Raw genomic sequence first — 24,702 nt, 5'->3', positions numbered from 1 at the left:
AGTGTCACCGAGAAGTTAAAGTTAAAATGGCAAAAAGCCAAGTGGTATCATGACCGTTCCACCCGTATTTTACCAGAGTTAGAAGTAGGACAAGAAGTGCGAGTTGCACCATTACAGAAGAACGAAACCTGGAAACGAGGCACCTGCCTGGAGAAATCTTCAGGCAGATCCTATCTGGTCAAACCTGAAGGAAACGGCCAAGTCGTTCGTCGAAATCGAGAGTTCCTTAAACCAGCTAAGAAACCTCTAACTTAGTTTCTCACAAACCAGTTCCAGTGGAGGAAAGTCAGCCCTTGAGCAATAGTACGCAGTCAGTAGTTCCTGAAGGCAAACAGACCGTTGCAAAGACACCTCCTGCTGTCCTGAAGACTAGAACCAGAGTAGTCAGTTGCCCTTAAGATTCAAAGACTATGTCACTTAGTCTAGTTCAGAAAACAAAGGAACTGAAACTATAACTAGTTCTTTCATGTTAAGAACTCTGCACACAAATAAACATTGATTTCTTATACTGTAGAGCTGCCATGGTTTTGTATAAGTTTTTATTGTTATTTACTTTACAAAGTTAGTTTTCATTTTGTTATGTTAGCCTTTGTTCAGTTTTCAAAAGAGGGGAGATGTTACAATAAGTAGTCTAGCTTGACATCGTGTCGTGTAGTTAGTCACGCATTCCAGTTGTAGTTGTATTTCCGTATTTGGTCAATAAAGACCGCTCCTTGTTCACGGACTAATGGCGTCCAAATGTTGAAACATATAGTGTAGTTGTAAAGTAAAGTGTTCTTTATTCCGTTTATTAAATGTGTCAATTCATTTTAAAATGACTCAGTTGAAAGGATTTATATGGTAGACGCAAAAACAGAAAGTGACTAAGTTGGGTCGTAAAAAAATTACAATTACCCAAAAGTGACTAAGATGGGGTCTATAATTGGCCATGGAATATGACTATCATGGGGTAGGGGTCTCTGAGAGGCCAGCGGCACATACCCAACAAAGATTGACCCAAGTACTCCCTGGGTTGTACACATTTCAATGTAGGGTCGAATGGCTAAGAAGTGCTTTAGCGCATGCTTACTGGGATTCACAAACGACTGACAGATTACTCAATTACAATTTAAAACAATATTTTTTACTGCTAGGCTTTTGCAGTATAACAAGATAAACTCCATTTCAAACGAGACCTTTACCACTTTTCTTCAATACCTGTGAGTATTATCACGTGATCTGTTGACATTCCATAGAGAACTTTCTTCAAATTTACTCCATAATCTCTTATTCAATGTTCGCACAATTCTAAGACTCTAAAGAATCTATATTTAGTGCTGGTGTGAGTGATAATGTTAATTCCCCCTAATGAGTTCAAATCAGACACAACTCTTCGGTCTCACGTAGTGTGGCCGAAAGACACCCTAGAACCAGGCAAACAAGACGGTGTATTCCAAAAGATTTCATGTGAATGCGGCAAAGTATATATAGGAGAAACAGGGAGAGCGATGCAAGACAGGATAAACGAACACGACAGAGACATAAGGCTTACTCATACACAAACCTCCGCAGTTTCCCAGCACGCCAATGAAACTGGACATCTACCTTTATGGAATGAAGTCAAGTTTATCGATCATGACCCTCACCGATACACATGCAGGGCCAAAGGGGCTATAAAAATAAGACTTCATCATAGTAACATCAATACAGAAATCTAAAACCATTTTTTAATTTTAAATAAACAGTCCAAACAGTTTTTTACTACTCAGTGTGACAATTAATAAATATCAGGAACGCTAGTTTCACTTTTCTGCTCCAGAGTTAGCCTTTCAGCGTGACATTTTACGCTTTTGTTTATATGACAATTTCACTTTTGTGTACTCACCGGGAACTTGTGCGGTCTTGGTGTGGGAATGACTTTTTTGCCGCTGTTTGTGATATCGTTTTCAGCTAGCTGGATTCTAATTCCTTTTAGGTTTTGAGTGTTCAATCGTTTTGAGTTATTCGTTTAATGCCGATTTTGTCATTAGATAGCTATCAGTTTAAAAGAGTTCAACAGGCAGACGAATTTTGATGACAGACAGATCATTTTCTCAAAGCGATTGATAATGCCCATGCAGCATTTACAGCCAACCAAAATGTACGGGTTATTCCCCTGTGGCCATCTCAGCCAATAGGAAAATTCCCCTTCTCTCCAAGGAGAAGTTTTGCGGGGTTTCCCAGAAGGCGCTATTTATTCATTTTACTGACGAGGCCGATGAGCAGGACTCAGAATGTTTTCCAGTATTCATCTGTTATTGTTTCTGTCTTGCTGTATTCCCCCGGTTGTTGAAGGTAGAGATACGCAGAAGAAATACATGTTATTTGCCGGCCGGGAGGTCCGCATGGGGAAAAACTGCACCTGAGGTCTTGAGTACGGCCCGAGGCCAAAGGCCGAGGGTACAGTTTTTCCCTATATGGACCTACCTTGGCTGGCAAATAACGTTTTTATTTTTTCCTACTTATTTTGCGTGGTAAAGAAACCTAGAAATATCGTGTCGCAAACTTTCTGTTTTTATATGCGCGCACTCAATTTCAATGTTGAGTCGATAGATTGGTTAGCAAGAGTGAGGAATGCCGTTTGCTATTTAAATCAGAATAAAATAGCCTCACTAAAATTGAAAAGTGCTCCAAAAAGGTTCAGCATATTTAATTTACACTGCAGAAGGTCAAGAAAAACAATTGTGATGAATATAGCACAAAATGTAGCACAAAACTAAAAGCTTTATAAATCGATTTTGGCTTTCAGATAAAAATTCTCAACAAATGTTTTGAAAACCTTGAAAGAAACTCTGCTCGCCGGTTGTAAAGCCCATTTATCTGTAAAGCAGTTTCTAGAGCTATACACACTTTTGTTTAACAAATTAATAATCTCTGGGTTGATTCCCAGCAGAATTTTATTCTGATCAACCGTACGAAAGTGAAACTGAATGAAATGCTTCGTTTGGTTGTCTACGTACGGCACAATATTGCGATAATTAATTTGACCATTTCCAATCAAAGAGTCTCATTTTCTTGAATGACAGAAAGTAGTGTTCTGGTTTGCCAAAAAGTGACAGATAAACAAAGCAGTTTAACTCGTAAATGGAGTGTGAAAACCAGTGTAGTTTACCTAAGACAAGTGGCGTGAAAATCATTGCGAAATGCACAAACAATGACAAACTACGAACGGTTAACTACAACCCTACTTTGTCAATAAAGGAAATAAATACTCGCCTTTTGAAGAAGTTCGAGACCTTTAATTCCACTAGTTTGATGTCTTCTTACATTTGCAACGGTTGGTTAACAGCTCCTCAATTTTGGAGAGCAAAACTATCATCACTGCAAAATAATCTTGTGCGGTAAGCTCATCACTAATACTGCATCCCACGCGTTCCGTTGACCGCGGGCAAGGTCAGAAAATTCCGCCCACTCCCGGAACCAATCAGATTGCAGGATTCGGTTCATCTTGCCCTGTAGCTACCATTGCGTGCACGTTGTGCGGACCTATATTACGTCACGAATTTGCATCATGTGACCAACCATGTGCGTTGTTCTCGCTTGGATTCGCCATGTTGTTTTTATTTCTTTACCTTGTTGAGCATTTTGGACCTAACGAAACAGTCGGTAAGAGTCATTATTTGCAAAATGTACCTACATGTACTTCGATTCGTTTCCTATGTTTACTAGTTCATATTTGTATTTGTAGAAAACCTGAACTATAGTTGGTATGCCTGAACTGAACCTGGATTGTTAGAGTGTAATCTTGAAACCTGGATCGTATCAAAAGTTCTGAGTTTTTGACGTTAAATTTGACTTTGAATCACTGCATAGCACTTGGGCTGTGTAACAGTTTTCGACTACTTCGCCTTGGAAATTATTGGAATTGGAAATTTGGTGGATTGTGTGGAATGCGAACGGCGAAACGATTTGTTGTGTTTACGGAATATGTCAGACGAACAACCTGAATCGCCACTGGAAGCGAATGGATTCTTCGATACCGCAGCTAATGGTACGAGTGACGAAATTGAAATGGAAGAAATGAGAAGCACAAGGGATAGTTAAGCTAGTGTTATGCAAGACAGAGAAGGCGTCTTAAACGAAAAGAAACTCGCTCTTCAAAAATCACGCGCCGCCCATATTGGAAATTTGACGAAGGTTTATAATGAAATTGTTCACCTTACCGAAAGCGATGCAAGTCTTGAAGATGTGTCGAAGGAATGTGCGAGATTTGATGAATCTTGGCGTAAATTCGTGGACGCTCACGAAAGTTATCTGAAATTATTGGATCCTTTTATGGACACCCTTGTTTTGGAACAGACACAGAAGACATACGATGAACAGCTGCAACGAAAGCTTAATCTCGACTTCACCGTGCGATTATGGTACAAGGACAGAGAACCCGAACGAGGAGATAACTATAGTGAGTTTTCTCGCGGAACGCAAAGGAGCAGACGAAGTGGGGTTTCCACGTCGAGTTCAAGATTGTCTAGTGTCTAGAAAAAGGGAGAAATTGGCCCTGGTGCAATTTGATCTAAGACAGTTAGGGATTTGACGGCAGTTTGAACAGGAAATGCAAGAAATTCGAAGGAAGAAGGAGCTAATAGAAGCAGAAATGGAGTCTGAAAGGGCGGCAGTCTCTCTTCAGATTTATGAAGAGGAAAGCATGGAACAATCACACGAGAAATCCTTCCTGGGTTATTTAGAGCCTTCACAAAGGAGTAAAATTCCAGATAGCTCAAAGGTCAGTGTGAATGATCATTTAGACAATGCAACCATAGTTACTTCAACCCTGTCGAATCAGAGACCAGCCATACCCCGTAGGACTGAGCAGGTTGATTTAATTGGTCCTGGATCTGTGGAGCCAACTGATTCTATTCCGGCGTTGACTATGTCATTAACAAATACTTTGGCTGGAAATGTGTCGACCGGGCCAGCACCCATTGTACGAAACCCACAGCGTACATCTCCCAACCTTGTGTCAAGTAGGAGTTCCTTGCCAAAAATTGAACCCAGGCAGACATCCGTTGGACAACGTGTTAGTGAAACTTGGTCCTCTTCTTGGCAGATGCCTCGACCATATGTGCCGCAAGTCATGAAAGTAGAACCAGCAAATGAGCAGTTCGATAGTGGTCAAGAGATGGTAAAGGCTCTGAGACAGGTAGTTTCCTCACCTAAGGTTGAGTATCATCGGTTTGATGGTGATCCATTGAAGTACGTCACCTTTATGCACAATTTTGAAACCTATTTGGAAAGGGATAATCCTGATGAGTCCAGGAGATTACAACTTCTCATACAACACTGCACAGGAAAGGCAAAGGAAGCTATCGAAAGTTGTTCAAATCTGCGTAACGATGGTTACCGAGTAGCAAAACAAACCTTACGGGAGAACTTTGGAAAACCGTATGTGATTGCGGAGGCTCATGTTAAGGAGTTGTTGAGTCTGCCTTGTATGAAGAGTGTGGATGGACCTTCGTTGATGGAGCTCAGCAGACATTTGGACACAGCAGATCAAACTTTGAGCGGCATGGGTGCTGAATATGTGTCTGATCTTAATCACATGAACACTTTGCGAGAGCTCGCAAAGAAGTTGCCAATGTTTCTAAGAGGGAGATGGACCGAGTGTGCTGGGAGGATTATTGCAGCCGACCGCAGACCTAAGTTTCAAGACTTTGTAGCATTTGTCAAAAAAAGAGCTAAATTGGTGGACAACGAGTTTGGCCGAGATATGGTTACTGGAACTTTGAAGGAGACACCTCCTAAAAGAAACAAAATGAATCAAAGTGGAAACTTCCCAAGCCTGTCAGCATTTGCCACTGGAACTGGACCAACTCGCGATGGTCAAAACGAGAATGCTAGAGGATCGAAATTTGTGGATTCCCCCGCGCCTTGTCAAGTTTGCACAAAGCAGCATGACATTTGGAAGTGTGGTGAATTCAAATGCCTCACCTATGAAGAGAAGTGGAAAATTGTGCAAAGTGGTGGACTGTGTAATAAGTGTCTAGTTAAGGGACATATCGCCAAGGAGTGTCCGAAAGTAAATTTCAAGTGTCAAAGGCCTGGTTGTGGAGGTAGTCACCATACCCTGATGCATCGCCCCGATGCTGGAATTCGAAGAGACCTTAACAGTATGAACAGAAACACTGCTAGTCAAAACAGTAACTTTGCAACCGCTGCTATTGCAGAGCAACATTTGCAACCAAGTCAAGGGACTGCTAGGTCAGGTGACGTTACTGGGGCCGGTGATGGAAATGGAATTGCTGTGGCAGCTACTGGGGCTGGAGAAACAAGAGTGTGTCTGGGAATTATCCCTGTTAAGGTTCGAGGGAAGGGCAACGAGATTATTCAGACATATACCCTTCTTGATAATGGATCAGAGGTGACATTGTGTCATGAACGATTAGCTAACAAACTTGAGCTGGAAGGAGAAAGGCTTAACTTTACGCTGACTGGAATGACTGGTTCAACTCAGATGGAGAGTCGTGTGGTAGACTTGACTGTAATGTCTATGGATGAGTCAGTTGTGGTGGAGTTACCGAGTGTAAAGACAGTCGCACAGATGCCTATCTCTCCAAGTTGTATTCCAAAGAAAGAAGATCTTGCTTGCTGGCCTCACCTACGAGGCATTGACATTCCCGAAGTTGGAAATAGAGACGTTTTGTTGTTGATTGGTCTTAAAGAAAAGCCTAGTCTCTTCCTCCCATTAGAGTTTAAAGCTGGTTCAATCGACGAGCCAATAGCTATCCGTTACAGCCTGAGGTGGACAGTGATAGTTCCGATGGGTGAACGCAAAGAAGATGAACATTGTTCGGTGAACTTTGTCCGAGAGACATCTGCGGATGACATGGATTTGGGCGGATGTTGTTTGCATGAGAATCCTTCGACTTAGGCAATTGACAAAACTGGGGTGAAATTCGAAACTGCAATGTGGTCAGAGAGTGTTGGCAATTTTGAACACAGGGAACCCATCGAGAGGCTAGAGCAGCGAGCTGTTGTAAATCTCCTTCCGTTAAAGGAAGAAAAGGAAGAATTAATTGACTGTGACATTGACAATGATACCCTGCACCAGCAACTTAAACGGCTTTGGAAGACAGATTTTGGAGACTCTGTGATTGGGACAACAGTCTCACCATCAGTTGAAGACAAGTTAGCCTTGAACAAAATGGAGGAATCCCTACAAAGAGTTGGAGTGCATTTCCAAGTTGCATTGCCATGGCGACAAGGATGCCCAGAACTACCAAACAATAGACCTGTGGCGGAACAGAGGTTACAACTTGTAAAGAAGCGACTCCTTAAGGATGAAGATCTACTCCTGAAGTACCGTACCACAATGCAAGAGTACATAATAAAAGGTCATGCCCAGAAAGTTCCAACAGAAGAGCTGAATTTGAAAGAGAAACAAGTCTGGTACCTTCCACATCACCCTGTGACACACCCGTTGAAGCCAGGGAAGGTTAGAGTTGTATTTGACTGTGGTGCGAAATATCGTGGAACCTCCTTGAATCAGCAATTATTGCAAGGCCCTGATTTGACAAATCCGCTTGTTGGAGCGTTGATTAGATTTCGGCAAGAGCCAATAGCTATTGCAGCCAATATAGAAGCTATGTTCCACCCAGTCTATGTTGACCCCGAAGATAACAATGTGTTGAGGTTTCTTTGGTGGCCTGATGGGGACCTGGAGAAAGAACCAGAAGAACACAACATGGTGAAACACCTGTTTGGTGCAACCTCCTCGCCTAGTTGTGCCAACTTCTGCCTACAGAAGACAGCGTCGACATACCTGGAAGAGTTTGACCCTGAAACAATTCAGACTGTGATGAGAAACATGTACGTTGACTTCTTCTCCTGAAACCGCAATAAAGTTGTCAACACAGTTACGAGAGCTACTGAAGAAAGAAGGGTTTAGGTTAACCAAGTGGCTTAGCAATGACAGAGATGTACTGGTTGAGATTCCTGAGTGTGAGAGAGCAAGTTCTGCAGTTAACCTAGACATAGAAGACTTGCCAACTGCATGTGCCCTTGGATTGAAGTGGAATATAGAAGCTGACAAGTTTGTCTGGGATGTTAAACGAGTTAAACGTTGGGGTTGCCTATTCACATGCTTAACTGTCCGTGCTAGACACTTGGAAGTTGCACATAGCCTGAATACAGATTCCATGATCAATGCACTGAGGAGATTCATTAACCTCCGAGGATACCCGAAAGAGATTCGCAGTGACTATGGCACAAATTTTACCAAAGCAGATAAGGAGCTTAAGGATGCTGTTAACGAGTGGAATCAGCAAACAGTCAGTGGGTTTTGTGCGCAAAGAGGTATCGAATGGATCTTTAACCCTCCTGCAGCAAGTCACATGGGGGGATCATGGGAGAGAATGATAAGGTCTGTACGCCAAATCCTGAAGGCTCTTTTGAAAGAACAGGTGGTATGCGATGAAGTGTTGTCGACTGTTCTAACAGAAGCAACTAACATTCTAAACAGTAGGCCGTTAACACGAAATAGTGATGACCCAATGGATGAAGAACCCCTTACATCAAATCATCTGTTGCAGCTGCGACCATGTGCCGGTTTGCCCCCTGGAATCTTTGAGAAGGAGGATTTGCATTGTAGACGACAGTGGAGACAAGCGCAGTACTTAGCAAGTGTATTCTGGAAACCGTGGATTAAGGAATATCTTCCTACCCTCCAAGAACGAAAGAAGTAGAATGAACCGAGAGAGAACCTTAAGGTTGGTGAACTCGTTCTTCTGGCAGATGAGAATTACCCAAGAGGTCAGTGGCCATTAGCCCGAGTTGTGGAAGTGTTTGAGAGTGAAGATGGATATGTGCGTTCTGCAAAGGTGCTAACAAGTTGCACTGTTGTGACTCGTGCAAAGCGTCGACGAGAAAGAGAAATCAAAGTGACGAGAACTGTTCTTACCCGACCAATCACCAAGTTGTGTCGCCTTGAAATGTCAAGTCCTTAAGCAATTTGTACTGTCAGGAACATTTCCTTCAAGTATGATGCATTTGACATGTATGCTGGACATTGTAATGTTGCAGTTAACATGGATCAAACTTTGTATACTCATCCTGTCAATCACGAGTGGACAACAACGAGTGGGCACCACTTAATGACATTTAAAGTTGTGTTTTATTGACGAACAAAGAACTGTGTATTTACCTAAAATAAGGATGTTTAAGTTCGCAACGTTAGCTTATAAGTATGGTGTAAATGAAACTATTTCTAGAATGTTCATTTAGGGACCGGTGTAGCTACCATTGCGTGCACGTTGTGCGGACCAATATTACGTCACGAATTTGCATCACGTGACCAACTATGTGCGTTGTTCTCGCTTGGATTCGCCATGTCGTTTCTATTTCTTTACCTTGTTGAGCATTTTGGACCTAACGAAACAGTCGGTAAGAGTCATATTATTTGCAAAATGTACCTACATGTTCTTCGATTAGTTTCCTATGTTTACTAGTTCATATTTGTATTTGTAGAAAACCTGAACTATAGTTGGTATGCCTGAACTGAACCTGGATTGTTAGAGTGTAATCTTGAAACCTGGATCGTATCATGTATTAAAAGTTCTGAGTTTTTGACGTTAAATTTGACTTTGAATCACTACATAGCACTTGGGCTGTGTAACATGCCCGCTCACGCGCTGAGAAAAAAATAAAAAGCGAGATTTGTTTATTTACATGGTCGGTGATGATAAGTACAAGACTTTGTTACTTCTTGTCGTCTTCATAGACCTTAGAGTGACCAAGGCCTGGCAAGAGAGTTGTTAGACTCCCCAGATGCATTCTTCATGTTAAAAGATCCCCGTCACTGACCCAGGGGGATCTTTTCAATTACGCAGATATGAAGGACCCCCAAAATTTCTGACGGAGACAGTAGTTTTAACACAGCTGTGGGCTACTGCACGCTGGGTCCCAACGTCCACAAGCCTTTTTGGCTGCCTGTATATCAGGAAAAGGCAAAAGAATGCATAGCCTACTTTACAAATATCTAAATATTTATTTGATGAACACTAATTAGCGGTGTTGGAAACCACATAACATCATTCGAAACAACTCATTACAATTTGCGTCAGACGTTATTACAATTTGCATAAACTTACTAATAATGTAATATACTTGAAAAAATTACCTGATTCTGATTGGCTAAGAGCAGTGCAGTTCAGCTGTAACACCAGTGCAAAAAGTGTAACACTAGGCAAAAAGTGTAACACCAGTGCAAATTACACAACAATATTCTGGATCACGTTTGGCTGAAAGACAACAGGAAATTTTCTAACGTTAACATGGTCAATTGACAGCTGTCAAAACAAGGCATCCACTGATCAGTATTACATGACCATATTGCGGGCTCAGGTGTTCACCTTATCAAGGTCATGTGTTTTTTGAAGCTGACCAACTTACTTTTTACCATTGTATCGCGGGCTCAACTTTTTCATGTTTATATTATTAATAAGTAATCATACGGTTTTTCGGCTTGTGCAATTTCAGGTTTTTGAAAAACTCACTCATGCAAATTAATTCCAAATTGAACTCGAAACCGTATGATTACCTATGCAAATATTTCAAAATACTGCAGCCCTTATTACAAATTGCTGCACCTTATTACACAATGTGACAGTCATAATTACAAAATGCTGCAAATGTTATTACAAAATTCTGCAGAACATGTTATCTAAAGTTATTACATTTTACATTTTACGTTAGAAAATTTATTACATTTTGCGTTAAAACGTTATTACATTTTGTGTTAACATTTTTATTACATTTTGCGGCGATTGTTGTTACATTTTGTGTTAGTATTACATTTTGCGGCGTAACCAACCTTTCAGCAGCATGGTTCAGCATCAAACCTTTTAAGTGCCCAAGGGCCCTAAACAGCAGCCAGATAGAATCAATGCTGGAGTCTTCATAAAAAACTTAAAACCATTTTGAGACCACACTCTCATTCTCACCCTCAGTCTTCTATTCAGTGACCTTACCTGATGCTTGTCCAATAACACCGCAGTCCCGGCTTATTTCTTTCATTTTTTTCTTTGTTTCACTTCAAGGTTGTTAAGTGGTAACCGTTTAAAAAACATTCCATATCGAGCCTTCTATAATCTGTATAATGATAAAGAGCAATTTGATGTTTGGGTCAGAAATACAGCCCAGATAATGTGAGTATCAAGCAGGTAATCTACTTTAGTGTACGATTAAACCAACATTAACTTTATAAATTTCGCGTAATGTCATACATCACCATTTCAATTGAACAATAGTTAACTTGATTGCGCATTGCAAAATGTATCTTAAGTGAGGGATAGATTCCCTCAAGACCGTCAAGATCTTTTTTCCTTACAGTAAACACCCGCGTGTAAGAACCTACAATTTTCTAAGTTTGGCAAAATAGGTTCTTGTATTTGGGGGTAGTTATTGGTAATTTAGGCTAAGTAGGTTCTTTATAAGGTTCTTAATTTCTAAGGAGGAGCCATAGTTTTTGATTGTACGAGAAAAAAAAAAGGGTTTGGTCCTTCATTATGCAGCATTTATTCATAACTGTATTGCTTCAAGCCTCATGCAAGGTCCAAAGAAGACAATTACAGTCTATGTGAATCTGTCTTTTCTTTATTTGTAAATACAGTTTGGGATGTTCTGTAAAAAATGTTCATAAAAATTTTCTATAACCCACATATAAGAACCTGCTGAAATTTGCTTGGCTAAACAGGTTCTTATATTTTGGGGTATTAAAATGGCAAATTTCTGCCAGCAGGTTCTTACATGCTGGTGTTTACCTTATCTGGAGTGCGCATGCTGAGCTATTACACCCTAGTTTCTTTGGATATGCTCCGTTTATAGATTTACACCTGTACGGTGTTTCGCTGCACCATCGATCCTCCCCATAATACAGGTCACAATAAAATCAGAAAAGCAGCAAGGTTTTGAAATCACGTCACATTACCTTCAAGCAAACCAAAAATGAGATCACAACAACATACATGAGCTTGAAACGCCTATGCTGAGACGAGCTGATTTTTGAGTTATGTTTCTTTCTCATTTGATTTAAATTTAACTCACCAGCCAATCGTAAGGAAAAAGTGGTCCGGTTCGGCCAGGGTGTTCAATCGTGGTGCTGAACAAACAAATTGCAGGCTCTGGGACGAGATTCAAAAGTAGTCTTTAATTAATAATTTACAACACGTTTGTATGCTTGCTGAGTGCTTTGTGCAGTAGAGCCAAGCGAATTTTTAGAAAGAAAGAAATAAAAAATTAAAGCCATTGCACTGGTGATGAAACTACATTTAATTTGTTTTATTAATTTCGCTTTGTTCCATCTTAACGGTTAGACCTTACTGAAAAAGTTACAGAGATAAATCTATCTTGTGGCAGATCCAGGGCGAGGGTCTGGGGGTTCTGGACCTCCCTCCCCTATCAGATCTGACACTTACTTGACACTGAAATTCTTGCATAGAAAGTGATAAAAATACGTTGACAAGCCTGAACGTCTCTTGCACACGTGTATTAGTCATTCATAGTTTGATGTTATATTCCCCTTTTCTATGATATACATACATACATGTATGTATGTATGTATGTATGTTTTCTGAGTACTTTTTGAGCAATGGTTGTTGTTCTTCTTAACGCCAGTTTTTTATAAGTGTATGTTTCAAGTTTTGCACTGCCTTGTGGTATTGTGCTACAAAAGGCAAGGTTTCTTTGTTTGTTTGAGGTTTTGGCTTGTGGGCCTGCTTTTTGTTTTTAAAAGTTACTTACCCGAGAGTTCTTTTGACTGGTCTTCCTCTCTCGATAATTGTGATAAATTTGATTGGAAGTGCTTGATTTTTTCCTCGAAATTGCTGTTTTAGAGGAATTTGTTCTAAGCAGACTCCTCCTCTTTGATAAAGCCTTTTTGGACTCCTGGCCCCGGTTGTTCAAAAGCTGTATCCACCTGATAATTACTATCCAGCGGATATATAGCATAGTAAGTTTTGTCAACATTTTTCCACTGGATAGCGATTTATCCCATGGATAGTGTTATCCACCTGTTGAACAACTAGGGCCTGGTGGGTGACACAAGGAGAAATGAGTGTATTGAAATGATTCAGTGGGCTTGTTATCGGTGCTTTTGTCTTTTGATTCGTATATGAATCTTTCGCTTTTACAAATGCTTGCGTCCAGTGAAGAAGTTACTGTATCAGAAATTCCAGCCGTGAACTTGGTAGTTGGGTGTCTTGATAATCGTTTATTTGATCAATGAACTGAGATAAAACCTCTCTGTTGGAGTCCTAGAGGGAGAAAATGTCGTCGATATATCATTTCTTCCCGAGAGGTTTGAATGCGCTTTGGCTAAACATTTCTATTACGACTTTCCCCATACACATTGTTGACAAATAGAATTCATGTACACAGTAAGGGACCACCTGAGACCACCTGTGACGGGGAAGGATGGTGAGAGGTGTGGATTGAAACTGTATTGAAAGTAATTTGCCGCCAAAACATTTCAAAAGTGTTTTTTGAATTAAAAATTGATCCCCTTCCAATAAAAAATTTCTCAATCCGCTCCTGATTTTGTAAAATCCTGTTTCTCCGTATATCAAATAAGCGGTGCTAATTATGTCTAGCAGTTTTGTCATTGTAAACTAGTTTATTATAGTCAATACTTGTTTAATAACTGTGAATTGCTGTTGTTGTTTAAGAATGCTGTCAGATAATCCTTTAGAGACAATCGAACCAGAAGCATTCAAGCCAGGCAATCGTCATTTATTAGTGTAAGTAAACTCTTCTGATCTACTTATTGCTCATTCTAAGATGAAGAAACATGATAAAGAAATGAGCTGCGATGGTCACCGAGCAAGCAAATATTTGAAAATCTAAGGTGGCTCAGAGGAATTTATTTAACCTTGCAAAAAGATGTTTCCTGACACGCTTACCATTTTTTGGATTGCAACACACAAAAACATATTTACAAACTTACACTACTGACAATACACATTGCTTACAATACTTATTTTACAAAAAGATTTTTAACAAAATTTACAGTATAATTGATAGCTTTAGTTACAATAATTGATAGCAACTGCAATACGTTAATTACAGTTCAACAGAAAAAATACCTTAACTTACAATATAACACAAATACATTACACTACCTGCAACTACTTTCCTTGCTTACAATACAAAAGACAGAAACATTACATTGGAAAGAGTAAAAAGGAAGTTACACGTTCACATTAAAGGCCGGTTCTCATATAATCACCCCGATCGCTGCTATCGTCTCTGTCACTTCAAACAGTTTTCTTGTGGTCAAGGCAATTATATGAGAACATTACACAGACGATCGCTAACATTTGCGGTGATTGGGACGAACAAGATCGCTTGGATCGCAGTGTCTGACATTTGCAGAATGCAGAATGCAGACTGCCAGTTACCGCCAAAAACTAGCAAAAACTGCCAAGAACCACCAGCTTATTATAAAAATAATGCTTTCTTTGATTTAATCAACTTTTATTTGAACAAGCAAGGAGTTAGTCATGTCCCTTTGGTGTTATTATTGTCAGACTGTTTACTCGTGCAGACAGTACGAGAAATATAGATGTCAAAGACCATTTGAAAAGACACAAGAGAATGCAGCAAAGGTTACATCTCTTACTGAAACGTCCAATGGGAGCCCAGGAGGAATAGAAAGGGGTAAAGCGTTTCAGTTCAAGACACCCTTGAGTATTTTAGTCGTTGGTCCATCTGGCTGTGGCAAGACTTGTCGTTACTTTTGGGTCACTCAAAAGAGTTGTTTAGTACACCCCCCTGAGGTCATTCATTATTGCTACGGAGCCTGTTAAGATGGATTCCGAAAACATGCAAGAGGCTAGGGTACATTTTCACGAAGGTGTTCCTACAACCTCCCAATTGCGAAAGTGGTTCCCCAAAGGTGGATTCCTTGCGTTGGACGATCTCACGACAGAGGGAAGTGAAGATAAAGGGCTACTAGATTTGTTCACCAAACACTCTCATCATCAAAATATCACCGTCATGTTTTTTTGTTAAGACGTGTTCCAACCGGGTAAATATAAGAGTATTTCCAGGAATGCTCATTACATCATAGCCTTCAAGAATCCTCGCGACCAGCTAGCGATGCGGAATTTACTGCTACAAGCATTTCCCATCTACTGGCAAGACATGATGACCGTGTACCAAAAATTAGCGAGACGAGCCTTTGGGTACTTGGCCTTGGACTGCACCCAGGCAGTGATGACAGGAGAAGGGTATTTAGTCACTTGTTGATGCACGAAGGATACCCAGGCTGGTTTCAAAGAAAGGTGGAGGACGCTTTGTATATAAGAAATCACTTCAAATGACTCCAGATCAGTTGAAGTAGACAATGGCAGATCATGCAACAGATATTTTTGACACAGAGCCAGAAGGTGGAAGCTATGAAGAAAATATAGAGGAAGAGGAGAATAGAGGAAGGAGAAGTGGAGGACTGACTATGACAGACTAGGATCTGTGGGATCCGTTACGTACTAAAGTGAGGGAAGATCTCAAAGAATCATACACAGAACAAGTCAAACGGTTTCTCAATAAGGGTAAAACCGAAGATTATGCCAAGACTGCCGCTTTCAATTCCCTATTACCTCTAAGCAGAAGAAGACTACGGAAGGCCTACTTAGAGCGTTTAAAATGGACTCACCGTATTAAACGTGACGCACTACACCGTAAAGTAATTCGGACAGCCTACCACAAAAGATATTATGAACAAGGAACGGATCCTAGCTTGGCAAAAACAATGGCTTACAGAGAATGCTGAGATTATCAAGGCCTGTCTTGACACAAAGTGCGAGGAAATCAACTGGAACCGGAGAGAATATCTTGAGCAGAACAAGACCTGCATCAGCGGTTACCGAAGAAAATACCGTGAAAAATACAGGGAATGGATCAAAGAAAAATGGAGACAATATTATGCAAAGAATAAGGAACGGATTAATCAAAGACTTCACGATAAAACACAAACAGAAATAGGACGAGATGGGACCTGCGACCAACAAGGTTCTGGAAAAGTACAAGTGGACCCAAGTTTAGTTTCCAGCAATCATGTGATTACGCTTTATGAAATAATGACCTGACTACAATTTTGTAAATAATAAATGCACTGTGATTAGAATCTGTTATTGGGTGATTCTCTAGCGTGACCGAGTGAGTTCGTGACATTTAAAAAAAAACAATTGCATAACCACGGGATCGTTTTCGTTACCATGAAGATCTCTGTGCAGTTAAGAATGGGGGGATAGTGGGGTATCCCCCTTTCCTTGATGACGTAAAAAAATGATTAACCAGATCGTGGTGCGGGAAATTGAAATGAGGTCTATATAAGAGAAACGGGGATATCCTTTGTAAAGTTGGAGAATAGGATCTCTATAAGGACAAGAGTGGTATCCTTCGTAAAGTTGGAGACAAGGAACAACTGTGGTCTACTTAAGTGAGAGGGGTATCCCTGTTTTATACCTGGAGAATGGAAACAAACATGGGTCCTGTATGCACTCAGTACTTGCAGTTTTTACTGGTCTTGAGCACCATCATGCCGATCACACGAAGTTTCGACAATCTTGTCACCGATTTGGAAAGAATGAAAGTGAGATATGAAGAGGAATATTTACAAATCAGGAGCAAGCTCCCCTGGCACCCTGAGAAACACATGGTATTAAAGGCTATCGCCCATAACGCAGAGGACCTTGGCAAGGTGCTGGCTTAGCAGCCCAAGATAAGGAATAAGAGAAGTCTGTTCCTCTGGAAATTCATAGAGGACAAAATTAGAGTGAGTGAGTGGGAGGGAGCCCTATCAACGAGGAAGCGCTGGGAGCTATCAGCGAACTCTCTTGATTTTTTTCTAATTTTTCAATCAGTTTTCCCATTCGTTTGGGAAAACCACCCAAATCTCTCAAAAGTCAATGGTCAACAGTTATAATAAATACATCTGACACTCTACTTCCGGTTTATTCACTTCCGGACGTGCATCAAAACTCGGTTGCTATGGCAACCTATTGTGACGCCATTTGATGAGTACCTGTCACAATGGGTTTAGGTAAGTGCACGACTACTTACGAGCAAATGCTAAGCTATTTTTCAGTTCAGCATTTGTATTTTCCAGCTGCTTTTGCTTTTCTTTGATCTCGGCGATTTCTACTATCCGTGCCTGAGCCAGGGGTTTCGGGTTTACCTCGGCTATAATGTCGACCATATTGCAGCAACCACTGCGACTTCCATTATCTTCCGCCTGTGAGCCTGATTCACTTCTCCTCGGTCTCTTTTGTCCCCTGAATTGTTATTCATGATGCTCCGGCGTTTAGAGGAGACAAAGTCTCCTATATCAAACATGTCATGTGTCTTTTCTTTTGCATTTTCTATGATTTTCTGAACTTCTTAGGGAGAAATTCGTCGAATCACGACTTTTTCTTCCATGATGTAAAAAATATTTTCTTGTTCGCACAAAATATTCTCAAAACGAAAAATTTGTAATAAATGGTATAACGTTGCTGTCAGCATTGAACAGAAGTAGGAACAACTAGGGAGCAAGTGTCTGTGAAATAATATGCTACTTGCATGGCTTTTTGCGTGACACATGGATGTCTCTTCTTTCAACAGGTATTTGCAAAGGACAAAGCTGAAGACACTAAGAATTGAATCATTCATTAGCCCTGCTGGCATGAATTCTATACTGTAATGTCTCTCGTATATTTGGGCATGTAGTGGGAGAATATCAATCCTGAGTCTTAACGGAAGGATCAATCTCCTACAGAAAACACCAGGAATCGACTATCTCCCAGCACGTCTTTTGCCCTTGATTAATTAGTTGTTTTTAACCGAGAAAGAGACCGAATACATGTGGTCTATACTCACGACCGAGGTCAAGATTCTCCCATACAGACCGACTAAGATCGGTTAATAAGGTGTTTATTATATGGCAAAACAACAACAACAAGCTTTATTTGCATGAAGCTACCTAAATTTAATTAATTTAATTTTAAATTTTTAAAATTTTTAATTTCATTTTTTAATGTAATTTAATTAATTTATTAAATTAATCAGAAGAACTAGTAAAAGAGAAAATAACAATATATAGATTTAGCCTTTAGCCAAGCCTAAAAGGGGAGCTCCCTATTTATTTAATTTTCATTCTAGGGTTTACAATGTTTCCATTCTGATAAATATGGGGTCAAAGCTTTTAATGTATACGCTGGCCAGCCCATAGGTGCAAGACAAATTTAAATTGCTTATGGTCAAAATGAATGTCTTACGGTACAACAAAAATAATAAGCTCAAAGCAGAATAACTCATGGCTCAAAATTAATTAAGAGTTTATTCTTAGCTTTCTAAGAATACAAAATAGTTTCGAGACCTCTTATTTTTGCTTTACACAAAAGAGACTTCAATATATTTGGTGGACAAATATTCCCGTCTCACTTTTCTTGCTGGTATTTGTCTTAACATCGGTGCACTCAAATGGGTTAATAATAATAATAATAGTATTTGTTTTAACCTCGGTGGGTTGCTCACGTACGCAAATTTAAAACGTTGCTCACGTACGCAAATTTAAAACGTTTCTGGAAAAGATCAGTGGTCATTTTTAATCTCTTGCCATGTGTACAGTAGTTTAAACAAATTTTAACGCACACTAAATCATCTCTATTCAGTGTAGTTAACCGGTGTAAAAATGAGCTTCACTAAAGCCCTGTCTCTCTGGTGCATGGAAGTTTTGATACACTCACAGATGAAAAAGACGAACAAAATAGAGCAGTTGGATAATAAACCTCTCAGATATTTTGCTCTGTAGTGTCCCTGAGTAATTTTACCCGTTGTCTATATTTTGTCTTGCCCTGGGAGCTTTTATATTTGCTGTTTGTAATTTCCTCACTTTCCTTTAGCACGGGCGGGCAACCTCGTCCCCAGGCCAAATTCGTGTGTACGTATGTACGGGATTGGGAACCCCCAAAATTTCTCGGTTCGATGTGGATTTCAAATTTTGCTTACTCTTACTTATGAATGCTGTGCTCGCGTGCACGAGCGGAGCTCCGCTGTCACATACAATAAAATAAAAAGAATTACAATATATGCTCATTTTTAACCATTCGAAGGGGTGATCATTGTTACGAGGTTGTGTCTCAATTCAAAACATGCCAAGACAAATGAAATTAACTGAATGTTTATTAAGTACTCAATAAGTCAGTGGAATTCATAAGATGTGATAATAAGGTTCATGTGATAGTAATGGTAGGAATGGGATTTTAGGTTCTATTATAGAAAATAATATGTCTCGTATAGAGAATAGCTTGGGCAATCTAACAAAAAGTGAGTTTCATCTTCAATTTTGTTTCAATTGCAGAAGTTACATAGTCTTTCATAACGATGTATATTGTTGTACCGTATTCGCACGTGTATAGACCACACTTTTTTTCCAAATAAATTTTCTGCAAAATGGGGGTGCGGCCTATACACGGTATAACTTCAATCTTCATATGTTTAATTCGAAACCCATCTAAAATGTTCACGCAATTCTTTGCACAACACACGTGTAAAGACTTGGGCCGATAAGTGGCTTTGATATTCTAGTTAATCGCAGTTTAAACGAATGTTTGCAAGCAAGTTTTGGAGGCTACTCGTTTTAAGCAACAAAACATTCAAAGTGAAAGTTGTTGCTGAGGTAGAGACTGTTCAGAACAACTGCAAAATCGCCAGAGAATACAGGCTGATTCAGTGAATCTCCGGGAGTGAATCTTCAGTTCGTTACAAAGTCGCTAGCGAACATACAGATCAAGCAAGCTGGGTGAACTTTAAATGTCATCAAAAAGGAAACACAATGTGCTGTTATTTGTCAGAGTATTCTGAATCCAAACAAACTCTTCTGAAGTGGTTTCTTTTAGGAGAGAAGTCGTGGTATTAGAAGTTTTAGGTTTTGAACAAAAATATTACATTCGTCTGATTTCTTCCAGATCGTGTTACAATGTTTACCAAGCCCGTTGGAACGACTGCCTCTGATTGGCCAGTTTTCTGGTGTCGCCACAACAAGTCAATGAAAAACAAAGATCGATTCCTTCTTCTCTTGAAGAGTAACGTAACTTAGCAGTGATTCTGCAATTAACTTAACTTCAAATGGTGAAGGAACAGAAACAGTTTCAGGCAGAAATTGTAGATTTTGTGAGGAAATTGTTTAAGACATGCTGGATAACGTTGCTTAATTAATCCAAATTGTGTTTCAGGAGCCGACACTTTAATAAAAAGTACGACCAAGAATAAATTACAAACGCTTGAAAATTTTTGTTTGTTGATGAACGCTCGGCTTATTTCGTTGAGTTTTGACTAGTTCTCTGTAAGATTTGGCGAAAATATCTCTCGGCTTATAGCCGAATAAATACGGTATTTACCTTTCAATGTTTGTTCGATCGATTACAAGCTAAGTTAGATTACTGTGATGAATTTTGTCGTTTAAACAAATCACAATATTGAAGAAATTATTCAACATGACACGAGCGTGGGACAAAGAAAAAATCTGTGTCCCCGACGGGAATCGAACCCATGGCCTCCCAAATACAGGTTGGGCGCCCAACCGGTATCTGGGAGGCCATGGGTTCGATTCCCGTCGGGGACTCAGATTTTTTCTTTGTCCCACGCTCGTGTAATTTATAATTTCTTCACTATTTATCACCGAGCTTGAAATTTACCATCTTTATTATTTACTAGACATTTAATGCTATCGACATTGTTGATCCTAGCAGTATCGAACTGCGACCAGTACGCACAAATATGATCGAATATGATCGCTCGAACTGCGACCAGTACGCACAAATATGATCACATCACACCAGTTTTAAAAGAGCTTAAATGGCTACCAGTTGCGACTCAGTTATATTTCAGGAGCGCTATCATGGCCTTCAAATGTCTAACATCCCGCGTGCCGGAGTATCTGTCTTCCCAGTTTAGTAAGCGAGGAGAAATAAGCGGACGTGCCACAAGAAGTTCACAAATGCTGAACATTCCTCTTTTCAAGTCTGCCAGTGGTCAGAGGACGTTTTACTACAGAATAGTCAGTATCTGGAACTCCATGGATAGCTCTCTAAAAACTCTCGAGAATGTATCTGCTTTTAAGTTTTATCTTAAACGTAAACTTGTCAAAGATTTTATAGATTCTTAATCCTAGTTAATTAATTTTAAGTATGAATATCATTTTAGAGTTTTTAAGTAGTTTTAAATTATTATTGTATTTATTTCATTGTCTTTGAAAAGCCTCTAGGGGGAAAGTCAATAAAGTATGTATGTATGTATGTATGCGTGTCACATATCAACCTAGTAAATGGCCCAGCTCACAACGAGTCTCTCGTAGCTCAGTTGGTTAGAGCGCCCAAACGGTATCTGGGAGGCCATGGGTTCGATTCCCGTCGGGGACTCAGATTTTTTCTTTGTCCCACGCTCATGTCATGTTGAATAATTTCTTCACTATTTCTCACCGAGTTTGAAATTTACCATCTTTATTATTTACTACAGATTTAATGATTTCGACATTGCTGATCCTAGCAGTATGCAGGACGCGTGTCACATATCAACCTAGTAAATGGCCCAGCTCACAACGAGTCTCTCATAGCTCAGTTGGTTAGAGCGCCCAACGGGTATCTGGGAGGCCATGGGTTCAATTTCCGTCGGGGAATTTTCTTTGTCCCAAGCATAATTTCTTCACTATTTATCACCGAGCTTGAAATTTACCATCTTTATTATTTACTAAATCACAATAACTTGGCGGTACTCAGCACTCTGAGATAACTAAGCCAGGCCTTACCCCCCTTTTTAGAAAACATGAAATTATTTTTTTCCAAGAAAATTCGGTCAAAAGTCGGGGTGTAGCTTATAAACGAGTGCGGTCTATACACGTGTGAATACGGTATTTGAGGTATTTCGATCCTAAGTTTGTGACAGCTTATCCTTAGTTTTGCTAACGTTTTCCTAAAAGGGTTCCTTCTTGTAAATCTAAGTAGACAGAAAGGCTATAATTATTTTTAATTGAGCAATAGAAACGTAGTTTTTGCAAATTTTGTAGGAAAACTAAAATTTAACAAGAACTGAGCAAATTCTCACACGCTGATTGGCTAATTTTATTGTCAGAGTATTTGTGGAAAACAGGTTCAGGTTTAGTATAGTATTTAGATTTGTATTTTTATTAATTAGATTTCATAAGCCTGATGTTTTTACCAGGTATAAGTAAATGTATAAATAAATAAATACGAGTACAGACGCATGAAATGATGGAATCAGCAAAAGTTTTGTTAAACTTTTCAGCACTGCATTTTTGATGAGGCGAGAATTGTAGTCTTCAATAGAAGGCTTCAATGAGGAAATCATCTCAAATTTATGGGTTGAAACGGAAGAAACCATTGCAGCCTAAGAGCCAAAATATGAGGATGCTTTATTAAGAATTCAGACCTGGGAATGGGTGGTGAGTAGGAATATGTGCTGTCGATGGAATTAAGAAGCTGAACCGTGTTTTAGCGAATCATTTTGTGAACAGTTTACCCTGGATTAATATTTTAGTTAAGAAACGCAAGTTTTTCCTTGTATTTCTGGCCTAGTCTTACTAAACTTTTATTTACGAGCCTGTGATTCTCCGAATTACAGCGATGAAATTCCGATTCTGAGGCAATCGCATTGTCCATTAACTCATGCATTTCTAGATCTTTCCTCCATTTGAAATTTTGGCCTTTTGTTATTGTAAAAAGCAAATTGACGTCAGTTTTTTAATGCGTCTGCCCTTTAGTTGATGGTAAATTTCATCATAACATTGTCAAAGTTTGTTATAGATCCACTCGCCTTGTGGCTCGGGAATCTACAACACTTTGATGCTGTTATTGCAAAATTTATCACCAGTAACAGGAAAGAGCATAAAAACTGACGTCAATTTGTTAATTTGCTTAATGTAAATGGTTTGTATTCACGGACATTCTGCTTGCCAACGGCAATGAAACATTTCAATGAGAGAAGGTCGAGATCATCGGCAGGTATGTTTTCAATTTCTGTAGCCTTTTTCATTGACTGACAAAATATTCTTGCAGGAGTAAAAGTCGCTTTTATTGGTCTTGACTGCTTTAATACTTCTGGCCTGGCAAATATTTTGCAATTTTATCTCTGGCTGGTATTTGACTGCATGCCAGCTTAAGTTAAATTGCCAAAGTTTGCTTGTTCTTAGCTTTTCTGTTTAGTATTTTTAGCCGAAGCCAGTCACTGTTTCAGTACATTTGTTTGTAATTTTCTCACCGCAATTGTAACCGGTCTAAATACGGGTCTAAAAAGGAAAATCTAGAGCGCATTTTTAGCCAATCAAATTCGTAAATTCGGTAGTTCCCAGTCCTTGTGAGATTGATAGTTGGTATTTAAAAGAAGAAAGATAGTAAACCTGAGGCATTAGCATATATATTTGGTTAACAAGTTATGCTAAACCTATTCTTGTATTTTTTTTCATTCTTATTTTTTCCCAGGTTGATATCCAATCGAACTGTTAGATCACTTAAACACCAGGAGTTCACAATATATCTGTTAGTATCCAGGTGTAAAAACTAATAATAAGAAATACATGCCTCCTCCTGCAAATAATTCATTCAGTTATTCCGCCTTCACGCAGGTCATTCCAATCAGGATTCCCATTTTTGCTCTAGGACGGGTAAACTGGTATTGATCCATTCAGTTCATTTTATTACTGCACCCACAATAAAGACATTGTTATACTTTTCAATTTTAAGATTTGGGCATATGACGGGCAATTATTACATCAGCAGAATATAGCTGACCTTTATCCTAATTTTTCCCTTTATTTTTTTAATTTTCACCGTTATTTCATTTCTTGGCTAATAATAATAATAATAATAATAATAATATTAGCAATCATAATTTCTAGGATGCAAATTAACATATATATCAACAATGGAGTCCTACAATTACCGGTAACTATTTCTGCTTAAAACAAAGTGGAAAATTTACTTTAGAAAGACTAGCTATTTAACATTATTTATACATGACTTGGTAAAATTTACAGAAAATGGATGGTAAAATTTGATCGCCTAAAAACTAACTGATCCTTATTGTGTTTCTAGATAATCGTTTTACCACCTTTATTAAGGATTGCTTGATGGAGGGAAATTGTTCTATTCCCTTTCTTGAGAAACATAATTGCTTTCTTCTAGGAATCCTGTCGAATCCGAATCAGAAGCTATCAAGGTGGAAGAAGAAGAATATTATCGGAATAAAGCCTATACTTCCGCTCTATTGGCTTCGGGTTTCCGACAAAAAGATGGCGGTGGCGACGAATTTACACCGTGCCCCTTAGGAACGTTCATTGATCCCTCCACTAAAGGGGAAAAAGGATGTCAAAAATGCCCTCCAGGTAACTTCTATCTCCTTTTGATTATCGAGTTAGATGTGTAATGCCACAAACAAAGTCACCAACAACAGTTCAATCACCAACAATAACTTCAGTCACCAACAACAGTTCAATCAATCAATAACAGTTCAATCACCAACAATAACTTCAGTCACCAACAACAGTTCTTTTCAGAGCTACTCTCACCCGGACGATCACTGCTCCTCCTGGGCTCAAATATTTTACTATAAAGAAATCTTTGCTAATAATATGAACAATTTTTTGTTTTCCTATGAGCAAAAACCTTTGCAACTGACAAAGTTTGAATGTGAAATAAC

The 24,702-nt window shown here is 39.3% G+C and overlaps 1 protein-coding gene and 1 pseudogene across 1 annotated transcript in view; both read left to right on the top strand.

Annotated features, from left to right (window-relative positions):
• The window catches only part of LOC144652251 (uncharacterized), a 45,972-nt gene that overhangs the window by 8,565 nt on the left and 12,705 nt on the right, over positions 1-24,702 (top strand). Inside the window, exons 2-6 of the mRNA XM_078512276.1 lie at positions 11,052-11,159; positions 13,677-13,748; positions 17,614-17,688; positions 23,487-23,543; positions 24,189-24,388. Of these exons, the coding sequence (XP_078368402.1) occupies positions 13,678-13,748; positions 17,614-17,688; positions 23,487-23,543; positions 24,189-24,388 (403 nt within the window). The 5' untranslated portion in view covers positions 11,052-11,159; position 13,677. The remainder of the gene's footprint in view (positions 1-11,051; positions 11,160-13,676; positions 13,749-17,613; positions 17,689-23,486; positions 23,544-24,188; positions 24,389-24,702) is intronic.
• Positions 14,818-15,332, top strand: LOC144652171 (uncharacterized; annotated as a pseudogene).

This window comes from Oculina patagonica, chromosome 4, assembly GCF_052425735.1.
Source record: "Oculina patagonica isolate OP01 chromosome 4, crgOcupat, whole genome shotgun sequence".
Lineage (NCBI taxonomy): Eukaryota > Metazoa > Cnidaria > Anthozoa > Scleractinia > Oculinidae > Oculina > Oculina patagonica.
This window is presented reverse-complemented; position numbering and strand designations above follow the sequence as displayed.